Source organism: Bombus vancouverensis, unplaced genomic scaffold (assembly GCF_051014615.1).
Source record: "Bombus vancouverensis nearcticus unplaced genomic scaffold, iyBomVanc1_principal scaffold0043, whole genome shotgun sequence".
NCBI classification, from domain to species: Eukaryota; Metazoa; Arthropoda; class Insecta; order Hymenoptera; family Apidae; genus Bombus; species Bombus vancouverensis.
In genome coordinates, this window is record NW_027468934.1 from 412,198 (window position 1) to 432,202 (window position 20,005).

The 20,005-nt window shown below is 34.4% G+C and overlaps 1 protein-coding gene and 2 long non-coding RNA genes across 6 annotated transcripts; 1 reads left to right on the forward strand and 2 right to left on the reverse strand.

Moving 5' to 3' along the window:
- The first annotated feature begins 3,429 nt into the window (after positions 1 to 3,429).
- LOC143304613 (uncharacterized) lies at positions 3,430 to 5,321 on the forward strand. The gene is made up of 4 exons (XM_076627123.1): positions 3,430 to 3,838; positions 4,064 to 4,870; positions 4,954 to 5,044; positions 5,118 to 5,321. Exons 1-3 carry the CDS (start codon positions 3,500 to 3,502, stop codon positions 4,975 to 4,977), a joined length of 1,170 nt encoding a protein of 389 aa, XP_076483238.1. The 5' UTR covers positions 3,430 to 3,499; the 3' UTR covers positions 4,978 to 5,044; positions 5,118 to 5,321.
- Positions 5,322 to 9,993: 4,672 nt separating this feature from the next.
- Positions 9,994 to 11,312, reverse strand: LOC143304618 (uncharacterized). The gene is made up of 3 exons (XR_013061291.1): positions 11,287 to 11,312; positions 10,658 to 10,886; positions 9,994 to 10,497 (listed from the first exon to the last, which is right to left on the reverse strand). It is a non-coding gene; the product is annotated as an uncharacterized LOC143304618 (long non-coding RNA).
- A 7-nt stretch (positions 11,313 to 11,319) lies between these two features.
- LOC143304619 (uncharacterized) lies at positions 11,320 to 20,005 on the reverse strand. 4 transcript variants are annotated; one of them, XR_013061295.1, is made up of 6 exons: positions 19,130 to 19,213; positions 14,228 to 14,312; positions 13,736 to 13,887; positions 13,509 to 13,650; positions 13,089 to 13,190; positions 11,320 to 11,354 (listed from the first exon to the last, which is right to left on the reverse strand). It is a non-coding gene; the product is annotated as an uncharacterized LOC143304619 (long non-coding RNA). The 4 variants fall into 4 exon arrangements; XR_013061294.1 differs by lacking the exon at positions 11,320 to 11,354 and having other exon boundaries at positions 12,957 to 13,190; positions 13,759 to 13,887; positions 19,130 to 20,005; XR_013061292.1 differs by lacking the exon at positions 11,320 to 11,354 and having other exon boundaries at positions 12,957 to 13,190; positions 19,130 to 20,005.

Genomic DNA, 20,005 nt, shown 5'->3' on the forward strand with positions numbered 1-20,005 from the left:
ATGATTAATACATATTTGGTCAGACAAACATAACATGGCTGTGTGACTGCAAATGAAAGGTTCTATTATTTCTGTTCAATATCTCGCGTATTATATATTAGTATATAATTGTAATTACGTAGTAATACAAATGGGAATAAAATATTTGGAATTCTCCATCTTCGAAGAAAGATACCAAGTTGGAAAATTGTATTTCTAATGATTTGTACCAATTTATATTTTTAACGAACGTATATACGTGTCAGTATCAATGGTATACTTTAATAACGTGTGACACGTAAGGGTAGAAGTGTTAAAAATATCTGTAGACTACTTTGTTTTAGAATAATAAAATAAGAATTAAAATATTTAATTTTTTGATTCGTCAAATTTAAATTTATTGTTACTCGTATCGATTCACAAAATCATAAAGGTATGTTTTGTCAATTCCACAGGATATACACCATGATAACATATTTCAAATAATTCGTCAATAAATTATTATTACAATCAATTTTTAATTAAGTAGTAGATAACAAAAAAATATGGAATACAATTTTTTCACACAACGCATTGTTTGAGAGAAAAATAATAAGCCAATTGCCAACCGAACATGTTCAAACTGTATTTTTTTCAAAACGGGACCTTAAGCTAAAAAGCTTTATTTCACATATTCGACTTGTTCTTGTATGTGGTATCAGCACCTAGTCGGATGCCCGCGTTATGCAGGACACCCTGATGGCGTTGAACGCAACGATTCAAATTGAACTGAAAAGTCGTTATGTTTTTAGAGGATTTGTAAGAATGATTAATAGATATGATTGTATGTACAATTTTGTAGAGTACAATTAGATTTGTAAGTACAATTTTAACAAGCTGTCTTAACAAGATCTTTATGAACACATCATACATCAAATATGATACATGCAAAGTATGTATAACATTTAAGATACATGTATGTATGTATAGTGGAAAACAAAACTGTTCGTACAGTTGGAATGTAAAAATAAAAAGAGCAATATTTCCTACATTATTCAAATATATGTAATTGTACACCATAAGAGACATTTATATAAATAATGTAATTGTATAATAAATACACACAAAACATTGACATTATTTATTGTTAGGGAAAATTGTCGTTTGTAATGATCGAGTTTATTTTATTGACCAGTGACTCATCGGCTTATTTTATTTTTGCCGAGCACCCGCGTTTTTGTGTCTTGGCGGCAAACTCGACCTACCCAGTTTTTGCTTTACCTTGGTCTAGGCTTTAGAACACAGACTTACTCACACAAGAGCGACATACATTGTTATTTATTTAATATTAGTAATAATTATATAAATTAAAAATAAATTTTTAAAAAGATTTTTTAATAAAAATTTGAATAATTTATATTTAATAATAGATATAAAATTTATTCTTATTTAATATATATGTATATAAATATAATTTTAATAAAATTATTTAATAAATAATTTAAATTATCATATTATTATTATTATTATTATTTGAAATAAGATTATTTAGATTAATAAAATATTAATTATGTTTAATTTGTAAAATTAAAATTTTTATTTTTAAAATTATATTTTAATATATTATAAATATTATATTTATTAATAATACATATATGTAATATCGTGATGTAATATGTTCACAAAAAGTGGACAATAGAGATGTTAATCAGACAGAAAAGACGATTGTGGCTTAACTTGAACTATTCACACCAAACGTACAGAAAACAGCGCAATCCACACTCTCTCGGCAACGCCACTCGCAACCTCCGTCTCCGCTCGACTCGCACTCGGCTCCTCGACTCGCACTCTCGTTCTCGACTCGCACTCTGCTTTTCGACTCGCGCTCTGTTTCTCGACTCGCACTCTGCTTTTCGACTCGCGCTCTGTTTCTCGACTGACACTCTCTGGCCGTTGTCGCATTCCGTTGTCCTTTTCCTAGGCCCACCGCACACTTGTTCTGCAGACGCTCGTAGCCAGGGTCACGTAGGTCTTTTCCACGAAACTATGCACTTGAAAAGACCGATGACACATTGATGGGCCCGACGGCGCCTCGGCTCTCGCGACATTGTTCATAGTTCGCCCGATATTTCCCAGGCCTTTCGTCCACGATACTACATATATAATATAATTATATATATATAATTTATTTAAATATATTTACATTTAATAAAATTTTAATTAAAAATTATATCATGTATATATATATGTATATTAAATATATTAATTATATAAAAATTTTTTTAAACTTATCGATAGGGTATGAACCTATAAGCTTAATTTTAGCTTATATATATATATTTTTTTTTAAATTAAAATTAAATTTGCTTAGTTAATAATATAATAATTAAATTGCATTTAATAGTAATTTAAATAAGATATATTTGATTTTTATTTAATAATTATGTTTGCAGAGGATTATGTTTTAGAGGATTATGTTTTCAGAGGACTTGTGTGTAGAGGATGGTTGATCGTGAGATTTATTAGACAAGATTGCTCGTTGTTGAAACCTTCAAGTATATTTTCAAATGATTAAATAAATAATTATAGATAATGTTCGCAAAGACGGTAGATACTCGTAGATACTGATCCATAACTCTCGTGAACTCTTTACGATTGCGTCCGTTTAAACTGGTGTAGTATAAACAGGTCGGGGGAGAGTCGGAGAATTCAAATTCGTCTTTGTTCGACGGTTCGACGGTAACGTAACGGCGACATTGTTTTGCCCGGAGTTTATTTATTAATATATTATGTATGTCCTAACGATCTTGATACTCCGAAGCAAAAAAACAACAACATGATTTGAAATGTTCTCTAGCTCATGTACCGCTGCGTGTACTTTCAAGGAGCAAAACCGGCACAGTTCCGCTTGTGACGCGAACGGAGATTATCGTTTCACTTTCTTTAACGCATTTTTGCCATTGAAAGACACTAATTTCTGTGACTTGCTTTATCTCTGTTATAAATCTCTCTTTATATTTAAAATTTTATAGTTTTTGTGCAAACGTAAAACGTAAGTAAATATTAATAAATATTATAATAATATAATATAATGCTATATAATAATATTAATAAATACTTTGCTATTTACTTATTTTATTTCCATTAAAGTGTATTGTATTTTTCATTGCATTACTTTCATTTTTATTTAGTGTAATAATAAACGCATACGTTAATATTCATTGGCATTAGTGTAATTGTAAGCTTCACTGTAAATTTAATAAAATTTATAAGAACGGAATTGTTAAAAGGGTATATATGTGTAATTAAACTAGATTCTATTCTCAATGTTACTTCATTATTTTATTATTGTTTCATATATATATATTTTTTTTTTTAATTTACATGTGCTTCTAAGTTAATAGAACTAAACACATGTGTATGTATTAATTGCTATATACGTCATAATTTCAACCATAATATTAAATTATGGTATGTATTATTAAAAAGTATAGTTTAATGTATATATTAAATACATATCATTTATTCGTAGATTTTAAATATGGATACTGGATCAAAGAAGGAGATTAATGAAATGATTACCAAATCAGTCCCTGGCCCTTCAACTACAAAGAGGCCGAAAGTTTTGAAGGAAAAAGGTTGTCGCCGTAAAGAGACTATCCCAGAAAATGATATTATCAATACTGATAATACAGTAACAGATTCAGCAGTACATGATAAAACAGAAAATAAAGATGTAAAAACTGGGGATGTGCTGGAAACAACAATTGACCGAACAAAAAGAAAGGCTGCAATAAAAGCTGCAATTAATATTAAAAAGCAGCAGTCAACGTCACTTGTTACAAAATTACGAAGGCTATCTCTTGATGATGACAGTAATGTAAATGTTTGTGTCATATTATGATGAAATTTAATACTTTTAATCTTATGTTACTAATCTTATCTTATCTTATGTTACTAATCAATACTAACCCTTATATGTAGTACCCAATAATGTTTGATATCGGTTAATTAATACGTCAAAATCTAATTGCTTATATAATTGTATGTACATTGTGTATATAAATACTACTATAACGTTGTTAAATATATTCTAAATTTTTAGAGGAAACGTGGAGGCCGACCTAAAAAAAAGGAAAGTGCTAGAAGTAGTTCAGATGAAAAAAACACAAAAGGTCCTACAAAACATAGTAAAACAAAAAAGAATGTTTTAAGCGAAACAATTTCAAAAGAAGATGCAATACAGCCAGAAAGGATTGAACCATTAAAGTCTTCAATGACAACAAGAGATAGTAATATAAAGAGAACTTTTTCACGGAGTGAAAACACGAAGGGTAAATATTCTAATATTATTGATGATACAGTAATTCCATCAGCAAGAAATGATATTGAAGATCCTTCAATGTGCGAGGATGCACTTGAGAAATTTACTCCTCTTATGAATTCCACGATGGACATCAATTCTACTTATACGCAGAAGATGATGGACGCTACCGCAATTGTAGAACCTTTATCACCAATAAAATCAAACGAAACGGTAGTAATTAATAAAAACTTGGCTAGTAGTATAGGAAAAAATAATGAACCTAAATTTACATCACGGTCGCCAATAACTCTGCAGGAGGAGATTCAGCAGCTGAATCAAGCTATTGGACTCACCGAGTTCGAAGAATTATTCGCAGAAGATGAGCCATCCCGTGAAAGGGAAATGTCTAATAGAAACATGACGAAACAGGACATTCAAAATGAAATGAAGAAAAATGTGCCCGTAAGAAGGAGAATCGAGGCCTTTGAAAAAGAAAAAATTTCAGAAAAAGCCATTGTTCAAAAACTGGCACGAAGATCTGTCGAAAAAGCAAAAAAAATCTTATTAGCGAAACAAAAGAAGGAGACTCGGATGATGACATTGCAGGTAACATTACAAACAGTATCAAAGTATTCTTCTGTTATAAAAACACAAGCTATTATTCATTCGATATTTTATCCAAAATATAGCTCCAAACAGTAAGATCCACCTGACGACCTGACGACGACACATCGGACGATGAAGCCAGACCAAGTCGTACAATTCCACATTAGGCGCAATGTAAGTGTTGTTTTACTTAATGAGTTAATAAACATTATAATGCATGGAGTACTGGAATTTTTATCAATTTTAGCGTACATACGCGAAAATGAACTTGCAATGCAACGATAAATTCCGAAGAAAGCAGTCTATAAATTCTTTGATAGAAGAATGTGCACACCAGATTTAACTGAAATGTTTGAAAATATAGATAGGAGTAGATTACAACGCACGTCCAGTGCAATATGGAAGACACCACCGCGTTATTCCATGATGGAAAACGAATAGAAGTTATAATTTGTTAAATTGAATGTTGTTGATTTCAAATTGTGCCTTAGAGCAGGAATACTTGCCATACCTTGCGTGTAATATAAAAATGATGTTACATTGCAACTATCGTTAAAAGATGTATGTGTTCTTAAAATATACCAATGAACGTAAGACTATTTCACTTTTTATACTTTAGAATGATCATAGGCATATATTACTTTTATTATACTACTCAAATTTTACCATTTTTTCTTATTTATATGTATCTTCTTAAGAATTAATACATAAACCAATTAATAAATAATTGTTTTGGTACGACTTTTTAATGAGAAGTAAATTTTATTAGATTTGCCTTATTATCACTGTTGTGTAATAATTCGCGAGATACTCTATGCTTAGCTACGCTAAGCGAGATACGCTAATATACTCTATACTCTATGCTTTATACCGTTCTTTTGCCCGCTAGTTACCTTGTACGCGAACTTTTTATCGCTAGTGGATTGTAAAAAGCTCGAAGCGGCGGTACCAAAACATAGTTATCTTCTATTAGCAAATAAAATTCTATTTTTGATGAAATTTAGTAAAAAATATTAAAGTATCCGAGGAACAATTTCTTTTGCCTGCAAAAGTCTGCCTAGTATCGGCGTTTGGATCTTTCTCGATGTTTCCAAAGAGTATACAACAAACTTTTGACAGAAATTGCCTAGCAACAACGATTGGAACCTTCTCGATGTCTCCAGCGAGCATATAACAAACAAATGCAGTCGTATAGCGAAAAAGATTTTCATCAGATATTCATTCGTGTGATCGCCTTGGAAAGTGATACATCGTCGTTATATAGTCGTTATTTTTTAGCTTTGCCTCTATTTGATCTTCATCTTATCTGCTTACGCGCTTAATAATAGAACTAGGTTTGGTCTACGTAAAAAGTAACTTCTTTTTATTAAGACTCATATTTATTAAGATTTAATAAGATACAATTTATTAAGATACATGTAACGAAAGGCAGGAAGTAGTAACATTTTACGTGAATTTGCATGGATCGAATATGCTGATGTGCTTACGAATAAGAGAGTATTGATCGATAATTATTAAAGCCAATTGTTTGTGACATGGGAATAAGCAAAAGTCATTTTTAAGTTTAAAGATCTTTAGTTTAGTATTGAAATGTGTTTAATGTATTTTAGCAAAAGTAGATAAAATAGGAATATTAAAAAGTTGTGTTTGGAAGACAAAATTTGACAAAAATGATGCATATACAAATGCTATCTGTGGTCATTAATATATTTTTTCGTTATCGACAGAACATTTTCCCTTGATTTTATTGACATACTGGATTAATCACTTCTTTAAGTTACTCGTTCTTGAAACAACATCAAAATCGTATATTGTTTCGTGCTAAAAAATCTACTAAATCCATTGACAGTGAAACGATATTTCGTATACGGTTCTTACAAGAATTATTATTATTTAAGACTTAGGAAAACGTATATACAGTAGCCACGCACACTGTGCGTATTTCTGGCGCGCGTTTCCGTTCAGTGACAGTACTTCGGCGGACTGGATTGCCGAAGCGAAAGGGTTAAAAAAATACGATAAAATCACATGTAGCTCTCTATTTGTCTAGTCGCTTTTGTAGCAATATCACTATATAGCAATATCACTATACTTGAGGTTTCTTACAATTCATAAATTAAATGAACAACTGTGCAAGCGAAATCGCTGCTGTAGAATCCCCGCTTCTGTAGAATCAGTCGTATGGATTTCAAAATTTAGTGTGTCGCCGGGATTAGCGTTATCCAAAGTACGCCACAGGAATAGAACATAAAGATATTTCTCAAAATTTGTTATTGCTGGTATGATATTGCTGAAATACAAGGCTGCAGTTTCGTAATGTCGTCAAAACATTCAGTTCTTTTTTGGTCAGTCACTTTTCGCGTGCTTTGTATTGCTCTGTCGAATTTGAAAGTTTCTATTACGATAGCGGATGGTGCGAAAGACGCAAGTTTCTAGTATTTTAGAGATGTCTGAACGTCAGCTGCGTGATTATGTAACAAAAAATGGAGATATCCACTGAAATATTTTAACACGCAAGAGATTTCATGTTAAGACAATACACGCAAAGTAAATACACACGAATATAATAGTATATCCCTTTCGATGTCATTCGATTTTTGTATCATTCATTTTTTCCCCGATATATTTGAGCGATTCGAGATAAACAGGATACACTTCTAAACAATTTCTCTCAAAAGTGGCAGGAATTAATATTTTTTTATTCTGAAAACAAATAACTCTGGAAATATTGAAAATGTAAAAGAATAGGAAGCTTAAAATCCGTTCACTTGTCGATGCAATGAGCAGAACAATACATATTTGCGATAATAAGAAGAATATCTCTAATGATACTTTTAATACATCAAAAGGCAAATACTATAAAAAGATTCGACGCGCTCTTTGAATACAGCTACTATCAAGATGTATAAACATTAGAACACATAATTAGCCTAGATCGTGTCGAAGTAGTAAGTACGTATGTACTTTTGACGAATTTTTAAATTCAAAATTCTTTTGAAATCACGTTTAAAATACAGTTATTCTTAGAATATGATTTAAAATATAATCTTCTTTTTACTTTTTGCGTAATTTATTACGCAAATCATTACTAAAGAAAGTTACTTTCCAGTTGTGTTACAAAGTAATCCACTTTGTATACAGGTATGTAATAAATTGCCAGAAACTTTGATGAGAACGAACTTTTTATTAAAAAAAGTGACATCTTTCATGTATGATTTCCTCTTCAATCTAATATTTGCTTGGTAGTAGTATATCAAATATTTTTGAGCTAAAAGTAAGTAATAAATATTCGGTAGGTTTATATGCGGAATGCATAAATAATTGTTATGAGTATTGAAAGTATTACATTTTTCTGTCTAAATCGTTTCGGTTCAATTTGGAAAATCTTATTCTGCGTGTGCAATTAATACCAGCAGCATGTCAACTCTAAAGTTTCATATCACGAAAAGAGTTTATGCAAAAGACGAATAAGAGTTAAGTTTGACATCGAGTAAAGAAAACCCAATTTGAAATTGATCTAACAGTGTTTTTCTAAATTATTTCTAGGTATTGTTCAATTTGTTCTTTTCTCAATATTGTTGGATTTAATTAACGCAGCGTCATATTTACGCTAATATCTGCTTGTTAAGCATAATTTTAATATATAATAACATGATCTATAACTCTTTACAATTTATATTTTATCATGGCATATGTTTTAGAATATTCTCCGGCTTCTTGTAATTTTTATTCATACCTATTCCACGTGTATCATGTTCTCTTTATTAACTTGAAACGTTTTACACGCACAGGTGTACGCGAGTACTATCAATTACACGTACATACAGAACTTCCTCAAGCTAATATTATCAACTCTAGAGCTATTAATAAATGTTCATAAAGGGGATACTTCTTCACGACATGTAGTTTAATAGTTTATTAACACATTGACTGCCACGCGTGTTTTCAAAAAAATCTGCGTCAGGCCACGCGTACAGCAGTACCAAGCGTTCTCTGCTAGGTGCTCCTATCGATATTTTAGTAATGCGAATCGCTCAAGTGGTGGTCTCAAGAATGATCTTTCGTTTCGCTTGTTCGCTACATTAAAACCGCTAGCTGTCGTCGAATATAACGAAGGAAAGTGTGGTATAGATTATTCCGATCAAATGGTTTCTTATGCCACCACAATTAGAAAAGGAATCAAATGGTACAGAAAACTTGGCATTCAATTCCTTCTGGGAATTTCTGTTGTAAACGCTTTGACGGTTTACAAAATTGCAACAAGGAAAAATATAAATATTGGAATATTGTTATTCTATAAATTTATTATTATTATGTTATTTTTATTTATTATTATATTATTTTTTTATTATTATTATATTATATTATTATTATTATTTATTATTATATACTGTTATTTTATAAATTCAGAAAGATAGTTATATCCACTGTATATACTACGTACATATATGTATAAAATATATGATTTTTTAGGAATATCTCTCTACTTTAAACTGTTACTAGCAAAGATACTTTGCAAGTAGCATTCTTATATGTTGGATTACAAGCTATTTTAATTAGCCTTGTAGTGAATATACTGTACAATATTTGTAATTTTAGCGAATGTTGTGATACTGTTCTGTAGGAGTACCAAAACATAGTTATCTTCTATTAGCAAATAAAACTCTTTTTTTGATGAAATTTAGTAAAAAATATTAAAGTATCCGAGGAACAATTTCTTTTGCCTGCAAAAGTCACTTTGAGCCGGTGAAATCGAATCCTCAAGATTTTGATTAACTTGTGATGATCCGAGATACAGTAAAACTTTGCATCGCTCTATTGAAAAATATTGGTGCGCTAGGAATAAATCTCGAGTAAATAATGAGTTTACTATGTTAAAGATAAAACGTGTAACAGGCATTACATGTAAAAAATACAATGCGGGCAAAATAACAGTTCACTTAACATTTCTGTTAATTTCTAAATACATAGGATTTTTCTCCAGATATTAGCGCTTTTATTGGAACAAACAAATGAAAATGAACAATTCCGTGTAACATATTTCGGAGCCATATTGATCTGATATGTCAAACATATACATTGATATTTCGAAAATTAAAAATTATTTTCTAGAGTTGACATGTTGTTTTTCTGGTAAGTAAAATTTTTTTAATGTATACTATAACTAATTTATTAAGTGTAATTACCAGTTATTTGCCCCACTTTTATAATTTCCTTTGTATATTATATACATTATAATCTAAAACGTAACGTAAAACTCGAAGCATAGGGTCTGCGTGTGGCGAGCCACGGGACAGAAACCGTTGGAATGTTTACTGTCGCGTGTCGCCACGAATATTTCTTTTAAGGAGAGCTATAGAATTACTCCATACCTTTGTTAGGCAAAGCGTTCATCCCGTGACCGCGGCTACGTTCGGCAACTGACTGTCGCCTCGAGCCCAAGCTCACTATCACCAATCTCGAACAATTACAATCGGATTGAATAACTACAATTGTTCAGTTACAGCTATAGTAGACTCTAGGTTACAATGTTGCGGGATTATCCAAAATTCCAAAGGCTCCGGTGTTCTTTCATCTCCGACATATTTATGTGACACAGGTATATTCGTGTCGATACTTGTCTATTTCTACCGAATATTAATATACATATTTATAAGTACCACGAGTATATTCTCAAATGTACATGTTTCAACTAACTATTAAAAAACTAATTATTATAATCGCGATGTGCGAGAAGACCTATCCTGAACTAATAAATAAAGATTTGAGAAAAATGTTACTACTCACGAGTTTAAAAAATATCCGCGGTCATTATGCTCGCAAAAAGTTCTACGTAATACAACCCCACGCCGATTCGCATCTTTCCATCCTATCACACGATTGAGTGACCGGAGGAACAGAAATGCATGCGACTCACCGTTAGGAGGAACAGAGGAACAGAAGCGTTACGCCATCGAACTGCCGTGCTATCCCAGCAGAACAAAACACGATGAATGACTGCTGATTATTTGGAAAGCTGGAGATAATGAAAAATGCAAGTTTATTGAATTTGTAACTTTGCTAATAATAAAGATTGAAATGCTAATAAACTTAGATAAGTACAAAAACTGAAACTCTGATATGAAAGTTTAAAATCTAGAATAATTCCTGAAATATGTTAGTTATTTGTTTTACACTTCGATATTAAGACTTTAACTAACACTCTTTTTATTTTAATAGAAGAATAACCCGAGAAGATCCTAACCTCCCAAGTTTTTAATCAAATTGTATTCCCTAATTAATAGCGTTCAAAGCAAAATATACAAAATATACAAAATATACAAAATATACAAAATATACAAAATATACAAAATATACAAAATATACAAAATATACAGAATAGACATAATTAAAGTACGATATGTAAAGATACTTACGTTCTTGGCTTCTGAGTCACTGTTAGAATATTCCCAAAGAAGACGGAAAAGTTGAAGCTGTGATATGTCTACAACAAAACATAAGATATCGTTTATATCGTTAATACATAATGTTACGTCCGGTGACTCTGTACACAAACCAGGCCCCAATCCGCGGGCAACATGACAGCCAGTTGTCTACGCATCGTTACTGCGTACCCTCAATAGTCTTCAGGACCCACCATAAATCTTGGCATTTTCATAGTTCTTTTATTTCAAGTGTTCCTTAAATTTATTGTCTACTACGGAATGATACGGGAAAGTTGGTTTTTCTCACGTTCGGTGTCTCCGGCTAGCAACTTTCTCTCCGGGGCGGTTGGAACATTTCCTTGCCCACCAACCTTTTTCTCATCCAATCAGAAGCAATGACTATTGCCCTCACTTTCCTAGTCAAAACTGTCATCTACAAATCCGATGGTCCCGTGCGCTAGACACACCCATCGCTAGCCTTCCTCCGCCATAGTGTCACGACCGGCATACTTCAAATCCGACGGACTGACGATAGAGATAGAGATAAAGATGTGGCGGCACTCGGCGACAATGTATATCGCTGAAGTGCCTAATGAACCATCAACATCCCAACGGTCCTTCCACCGAAGGTTCTAGAAGAAAGAGCACGTGGCAACGATCGCGGACGCCTAGCAAATGCATGGACGGTAGGGATGTTGAGGGATGACAAAAGAAAGTAATCGAATCCGATTGAAAGTAAAATCGTAAGAGTCAGTCTTAGAAAGTCACGTCTAGAGTTCGGAAGTAGATTGTAAAGTGTATTGATGTTAGAAAAAAAATAAAGTTTTCTTTTTTTATTTTTTTACCTCAAATTCCTTTTTTATTTTGTTATTTTACGTGACAATAGCATCGTCACCGAACTTTACTGATTTTCCATCTTTAGAACAGTCGACATCTCTTGACCGGGTTTCCACCCTTAGATCAGTCACCTACTTCACTTATCTATACGCACCAGCTCAACTATCTTCTCTACAAAATTGTTGGAATAAAGTGCGAATTGTAAACCGTTATCTCAGTGTAATACTTCATATAACCACCTCTATTGTCCTAACCGAAATAGGGAATCGATCATTTCATTTGCGAGAATCATACCACGAATGTTCGTTATTAGAACACGAAACATAGTTAACACACAACGGTCGCGTGTTATAAATATCCGAAAATATTTCCAAGAATTCAAAAGTTCACAACTAAAAGAATGCTTAAAGAATGCTAGAGAAACGCGCGCGAAGTCTTGCTTTGAAGTATTTCAGTCTATTTGCGCGCCACCTCTATGAAAAAGACACAAGTTACAAAGTTGCAATATATGACCGAAACTATAGCAAATTCACGTAATATAGAAAAATAATTTGAATTCGATATACCAATACCTAGTGTGTTACAATACCTATCGATATAGTTAAAGCCATTATTGTTAAGATTTCTATGTTTCAAACTGTCTACACGAAGCTATCGTTAAATTATCAAGGATTCTACATTATGAATTACATTGAAACAATAAAATAATTTGTTACAAGTTCGTTTGAAATAAGAGAATGATTTCATATATTTGAATGAAAAAAAGTGATTTGTTTAATCGTATTTACTTTCATTTTAATATTCCAAATAATTACGAAACGATCTATTATGAAATATGTATCAAGTATATTTTAAAGTAGACATAAATTGTATATCAAATGTTACCCATGCTCGAATAAAAAGGCAATAGAACCGTTCATACACAGCTGTCTTAGTTAAAATAAATTAAACGTTACCAGATTTCCATGAAAATTCATCAGACTGATCGTTGATCGTCGTTGCGTCCATATATTAATATTCCTGTTACTTCTATATTATCCCTGCCATCGATCGATAACCTGCACAAAAACAAACTAGAAATGTATAAAATAATTACATGAAAATACGATCAAACGATCAATAACGATTTTATTACGAAAGCTTACGATACAAGCTACCAGTAACAGTATCATTTTGTAAATAGACGATTAAAGAGAGATACAAACAAAAAATTTCAGAAAACCACCTAATTTCATTATCTGAATGTTCGACAAATCGTTAAATAAACGTGGATTGATTAAACGATATTAATAACGAGATATAAACGATAGTAAAAAATATAGTAATGACAGTAATGAAGAAGTGACGCCGCTAATAGGTTAGAATAGGTTACAAACCTGACGCAACGTGATCCATGTTATCGATAGAAAAGAAGACGACTGAATGGACTCGTCGCACCTTAGTTTCGCTGAGCAGCTTCCAAAGTGGCGTGGTGGGAAGGATGACGGAGATACAAGCAGATACGGAAAGTCAAACGATCTACACAAAACGATCTTACACGAATCTTTCCAAATTTCAAACAAAGGATACATCGCGCAATATCTATATCTCACACAATGATTACATCGATCTTTATAAACATCGTACGATAATTCGTAGCCCCACTGGTTTGCATTCGGCATCAAAGACACATTTGTCTAACCTGGGACGAGAGAAAGAAAATGAAGCTACTGACGCTGTATGTGCCCCTAAAAGTAGGCAGAAGCCAAAGAGAATCTGCAATCAATCGGAAAATCAAATAAAAATCACGGCACGAACGAACGAGTTTGCGATCTTTCGGAAAAATCAATGGACGCGTGTTTCGGCAGAAAAAGAGAATAGAATTTTAATTTTCCTTGCAAGATGGATAAGTATCATTGTACACGATGAGCTCACAATGCTCTTAACATAGACTAATCTATCTTACGAATAATTAAGGCTAAAACGCACGCATTCCACGGTGTCTCACGGCGTATGTATTGAAATTTATCAATTAGAATAGGTACAGCATGTGGTTCCAAATAATTATACATGAACATTGAACTTATCGTCGAAGAAACGAAACCATGCGACTTACCAATGGTAGCACGCATCAATGGATGATGAAAACTGGTTGGCTTTGATCTAAATTGCACTTGCTCCCTTGATTCCATGAATACATTCTATGAATAAATTGATATAAATGAATAGAGTAATTATCATAAATTATTAGTTTAACTGTAGGTAAGGAATTAATTAGGAGAGATAAATGATTTTCGATATCTTACGATTGGTATAAAAGAAACTAGAATGCTTTTGCAAAAATATCTTAACCGCAGAGAGAATTGTTTTATCAAATGGCCGTCATTGAACGCTTGGATCGATTGATTAGGACGGAGTATTTAACGCCACCCTTCGGTGCAAACAATAACTGTGTACGCCGAAGGTAAAGAATAATGAACTAAACCACCGAGCTTACTCAATGAATAAACCAAACTATCGTTCATCATTCATCTAAAGTAGTAAGTAATAATAATATACATAGTATCTGATTATTAATATATACGTATTGTTATTGGCAACGAAAATGTTTAAAAAAATAGCAACTTGCAAATCAAGTATGCATACATATATCTAATATTTTTATATTCCAGATTAAACAAATTATACCCTGAAGCGCAATCTTATTTCGATCTTATCTCCAATTATTCTCCGATATTAATTGGCTAATTAATACATAGAACTATATTCGCAAAAACAACACCATAATACCTGCTATTGCAGTAACAAGTACAGTATCAATTAACTAGAGTAAGGGAAAAAATGAAAGAAATAGGCAGAAGAAAATATCCGTATTATTCGTTATCATAACTCGTTTGAAGCAGTCGACTAAAGTGGAAAATTGTTCGAAAATAATTTATTTGATCTTATAACTTAAAGTTAGTTTGTTTCTATGTTATATTAAAAATAAACATAATAAAACAGTTAAAATGTTGGTTTCAAGCTCGTTCGGCTTATTGGGCTTATTAATAATAAAATAAGCAATATCGAATATTTATAACATTGTATATTTTGCCGAATATAATTAAAAAGATGTAATCTAGATAGAAAATTATTTCATCTAATAATTTGTATACTTTGGATAATTTCGATATTTTTGCATATTATATAAGTTCTATGGATCGCTTCGCTTTTAGATCTGTCGTAAGTGCAGAAGAATCTCGCGCTACAATGCCTTAAGAATTATACTATGCGAATTATATTATTGACAAAGTATATAGATGTTTTTAAAAATGTTATTTCCACATAGCGTAGCATAGCATAGCATAGCATAGCATAGCATAGCATAGCGTAGCGTAGCATAGCGTAGCATAGCGTAGCATAGCATAGCATAGCATAGCATAGCATAGCATAGCATAGCATAGCATAGCATAGCATAGCATAGCATAGTATAGTAATAGCGGTATAATTTTTAAGCAACTTTTTTAATTCAATCTATATGTAATGCTGGAAAAATGTGTAAAGCGCAGAATTCGAGGAGGATAAAAAGTTTGGCCGATATAAAACGCGAGGGAGAGAGCGCGTTGCGGTGCGGCGTCGCCGCGTCGCCGCGCCGTCACGTAGGTCGGTTGGTAGGGTAGAAGGAGACAGGCGTATGCATAGAGAGAGCACGCACGTACAGGTCGCGAACAGAAAAGGAACGAAGCCACCGCGGTAAGACAGAAAGCGTACGAGATAGATCTCTTTGGTGAGGGGCGGAGGGCGTCAGAGGAGGGTCGCGAAAGAGAGCCAATGAGCTCGACGACGTGGCGCCAGTCGTCGAGTCGCCGTGTTAGTAAGAGTACTTGCTCTCTGATCGTGACTCGCTGCATCCTCGTTCGGAAAGGGTCGTGTCCTGACTCTGTCAGTAGGGGTTGGAGACCCGTGGCAAATTCTTCGATTTTTCATCCATCCGATACTCGATCGATTCGTCACAATTTATCGATTTCGTGCTTACCGACGCGGTAACGTCACTGCTACCGTGTGTTATCGTTTCACTCGCGTTTTCTATCCGCGCCTTTTCGTTTTTCTTTTTCCCATCGATACGATACGTAGGCTGAATCGACGACGGCCGAGATCAAGGTCGTCCGGACACGAACTCGACGACAGTGGCTATGTGCAGCTATTACGCTCGAACGAACCGTTGATCGTCGATGATCGACCGTGAGAATCATCGATAATGAAACTGTTTGGTGGCTATGTGACGGGTATGAGGCTGTAAGAAAGCCTTTCCATTGGAAGATAATGTGAGATCGATTCGTTTTAGAGTCGTTCGACGATCAAATAATGGTGACGGTGGTCGCAATGGGACGAAAAGGGCATCGTAAAATAGGTATTGAAAACGATTGCCCGAAGATCTTGGCACTTTTCGCAGTGTGAACGAAACTGCATAGAACGTTACGAAATTCGTAAACGAAAGATTTGAATTTTTGTGTATTTAACCAACGAGTATATGCCCGTTTGATACTTTGAAGATTTTTTTTACGAGAAAGGGGAGAAAAAACGAAGGGATCGACGCTTTGTTGTTGCAAGACGATCGATATTTTTGCGAATTATACGGTGTCATTTGAAATAGTTGGGAAATTAATAACGAAAAGTGAAAATTATTGATATCGATATCGTGAATACCGAAGTAATATCGTTCCTTAAAACGTTCTTTCTTCGTTCGTTCTTAAAACACGCGCACGTCTCTATCGTCGATAACGATCGATAAATAAAATTAATCGAATTGAAAATGAAATTTTTTACAGTCAAGCGAACGCTCGATCCCGCGTTGAGAAAAATCGTAGGGTTGAAGAAGTGGAAAGGCAGAAATTATATTAACCGATTCAGCATCGAATATCTTTTAAACTGTGAGAAAAAGATCTCTCTTGTCAATTATCGATAATAGAAGTACATTTTTTTTTATCTCTCTTACTTTCCTACATCGAATAATCGGACGCATTTTTTTTGTGGAGGAGGAGGAGGAGGAGGAGGGCGCTTACAATCCAGGCGCGATAACCGAGCTTCAACGTGCCAAAGCTGAGTGAAAGGGAGAGAGAGAGAGAGAGGAAGTGAAGTCTGATTATTAAAATCAACCTATCGACTGCCGCTTCGTTCAACGTGAAAGATCTGGTTAAGCAAAAAGTGAGAGGAGAGCAAAGGCAAAGGGACTCGGTCAGTGTCGTCGGTACTCTTTTCCATTATGTAGCCACGATCTTCAAAAGGGTTAGAGACCTGCGGAACAGGGAAACTCGGTCAATGATATCGATGTCCGCGCGCGTCCGGCAGCCAGCATGTTTAAAAAAGGTGGTTTGTCGATGGTAATAAATCACGCAACTTGGCACCAATGCTACGAACCTCGAAGCTTTCAACGGATAACTAGCGATGGTATCAAGTTCGTTATATACTCGGAGATCTCTGTTTAAGGCTGTAGTTTAGACTGTTATCCAGATTTCTTGTTACATTTGCTACTTTTGCTACTACTTTGCTACTTTTGTTCGGAATTGTCGCATCTTTCGCCCTCGAGCGATTTTCCAGCTACGTATATACAAAATTCAGCATCTACGTATAAATCGGAATGAAATGTAAAACTCGCTAACGCTCGCTTTGTAGCGTTCGAATTCGTTTTTGGAAAATAAATTTCTCGCTGTCGTATGAAAATACATACGACTAAACGAGTAAAGATACGAAACTTTGTATATTCGAGCGCAATTAAATAGTAATAAAATAGTAAATGCTGTAATACTTAGAAGGGCGTACAAATACTTTTCGTAGCCGTTGCAACAGTTGGTGGCTACAGTTACGCTGGCCAAGTATTGGAATTCGTTGTAGCTCTTAATGAGGATGAACCGAGAAATTATTATAATTATGCGAACGGAATACTGGCCGTGGTAAGGTGTTGACAGAGTAATTCCGACTCTGTTTCTGGAAATACGGATTCGAGGCAAGGGAATTCGAATCTGGTTATCGATCGACCTTCTCTTTCTTTCTAATTAAATAATGAAATTTCGGAAACGATCCTCGAATCGGATCGATTCGACATCTCTGAACAATGTATTCGTTTATCCGTTTGCCCTCTGCTCGATATTTTGTACGCTCTTACAAAAAGTATTTACATTCTACGACATCGATACGAAGATAATATCTTGACTGGCTGATTTTAGTAAACGAGACGAAGCAAAGAAGAAACTAGAATTCAGAAATTAACAAACGTTCTTTTTCCTTTGCAAATGGTAAATCTACGATCTTCTTAGCGTAAATCGGTGGTTAAGTTGGTATTGTTCGTCGTTGAACATAGTAATCGTTTGTAACGTATCTAATACAGCGATCGATTTGAAAGAGGCAAAGAACGTAACAGAGCTACGGGGGAAGCTACGGTATCGACGTATTATCGGAAGGTTGCAGTGTGCTAAGTTTTCGCACACGACGAAAGTGTACGACGTGCTTTCTACGATTTTCTGTCGTTGCTGTGGCTTTGGTAGGAAAATGACGCTGTACACGTTAATATCTCGCGTATAATAAGACGGACGTTTTTTACCGGATCGGATTAAAGGTGAACATTTCGAGTAGAAGAAAAGTGCTGTTTCGAGCAATTACGAGATCGTGGAAACGGAAACGGAAACTGTGCATCGGTAAAGATGGCGGGAAAACTATTTAAAGGGGGAAATTAAAGAGGAAAGAGAAGAGAGAGTGGAAAGATGTTGTGCTTGGACATAAAGCTGGTGTCTCGTTTGCGAGGAGTCTCGTTGACGAGCGGCTCGTCGACGAACGTGTCGGCAGTCTCGTTGTCGGTGAGCTCGACCTCGTCGACGACCGTCGGCATAGAGAAGAAGAATTTCTCGAGCAAGCGAAGCAAAGGGGGAAGGGAGAGTTGCGCTGGAAATGGGAATTCGGTGACGGAAAGCGACAGCGACGAAGAGACGTTGCCTGCTTCTCGGACGATCCAGAGGAACAGGTCGAGATCGGTTTGCGTGCCTACCTTGTCGTCTGCTGCTCGTTGCGCGCATCTTCACCGACGATCCAGCCATCATGCGTACGTTTCTTTAAACATGGTCTATTATCGTTGTGTCGGAAAACGGCTGAGCGATATGCGAGTTTGCGATACGATATAGCAGTTATAACGCGTGTCGTATAGTAACGCGCGCTATTTTATATATTCGATATATTGGCTCCGCTCTTGGCCACTTCCTCGCATGTTTTGTTTGTATTTGTTTTAGGGTGTAAACCTCTGATTACTGCTTTGTAGCTTTTGTCAGATTTGGGTTGGTAAGTATGATACCCAGCGTTTCTTTCCTTTAGCGCTTTTGTCACTTTCCTATAGGTTTCTGGGGTATTAGTTTGTACTTTTACTTGATCCAGTTTGATCTGTTTAATGGTGTAGTTTTCTTTTCCTGCCGTGCTGTTTAGCAGGTCAATGAGGGGGTCTATTATTTTAGCGTCTATGTAGATTGGTGGTGGCTTGGGGGTGTGTTCTTGGTTTTTCTGTAGGGCCTGTGTCCATTTCTTCTGTCAGCGAGCTGAAGGAGTTTTGTGTAGGAATTTATTGTAGCCATTGTTGTTTTTCTGTTTCTGTAGTCCTCCTATCGTTTGTGTTTGTATTTTTTTTTTTTTTTTTGCTGGGAGTTACAGTCTTCCAGCTTTCGTTATGTTGTGGTAGATCCTTGTTGATGTTGTTCTTTTCGTCGTCTTTTTGTATTATTTCCATCTCTATTTCGTTTGTATTTGAGCAGTTCTGTACTTAACTTGTTGGTTTATTTGGGCTCTGTTGGTCTACTGCCCTGTTTATAGCGTATGTTTCTCCTTTGTTTAGTATTCTTATTGTTGGCATCTTTTGGGTGTTTTCCATCATCGATTG

Bases quoted from the DNA above. Each gene is read 5' to 3' on its own strand.
- LOC143304613 (XM_076627123.1), top strand. From the start codon at position 3,500: ATGGATACTGGATCAAAGAAGGAGATTAATGAAATGATTACCAAATCA. The intron at 3,839-4,063 runs GTAAATGTTTGT...CTAAATTTTTAG, and splicing joins CTCTTGATGATGACAGTAAT to AGGAAACGTGGAGGCCGACC. The intron at 4,871-4,953 runs GTAACATTACAA...TCCAAAATATAG, and splicing joins CTCGGATGATGACATTGCAG to CTCCAAACAGTAAGATCCAC.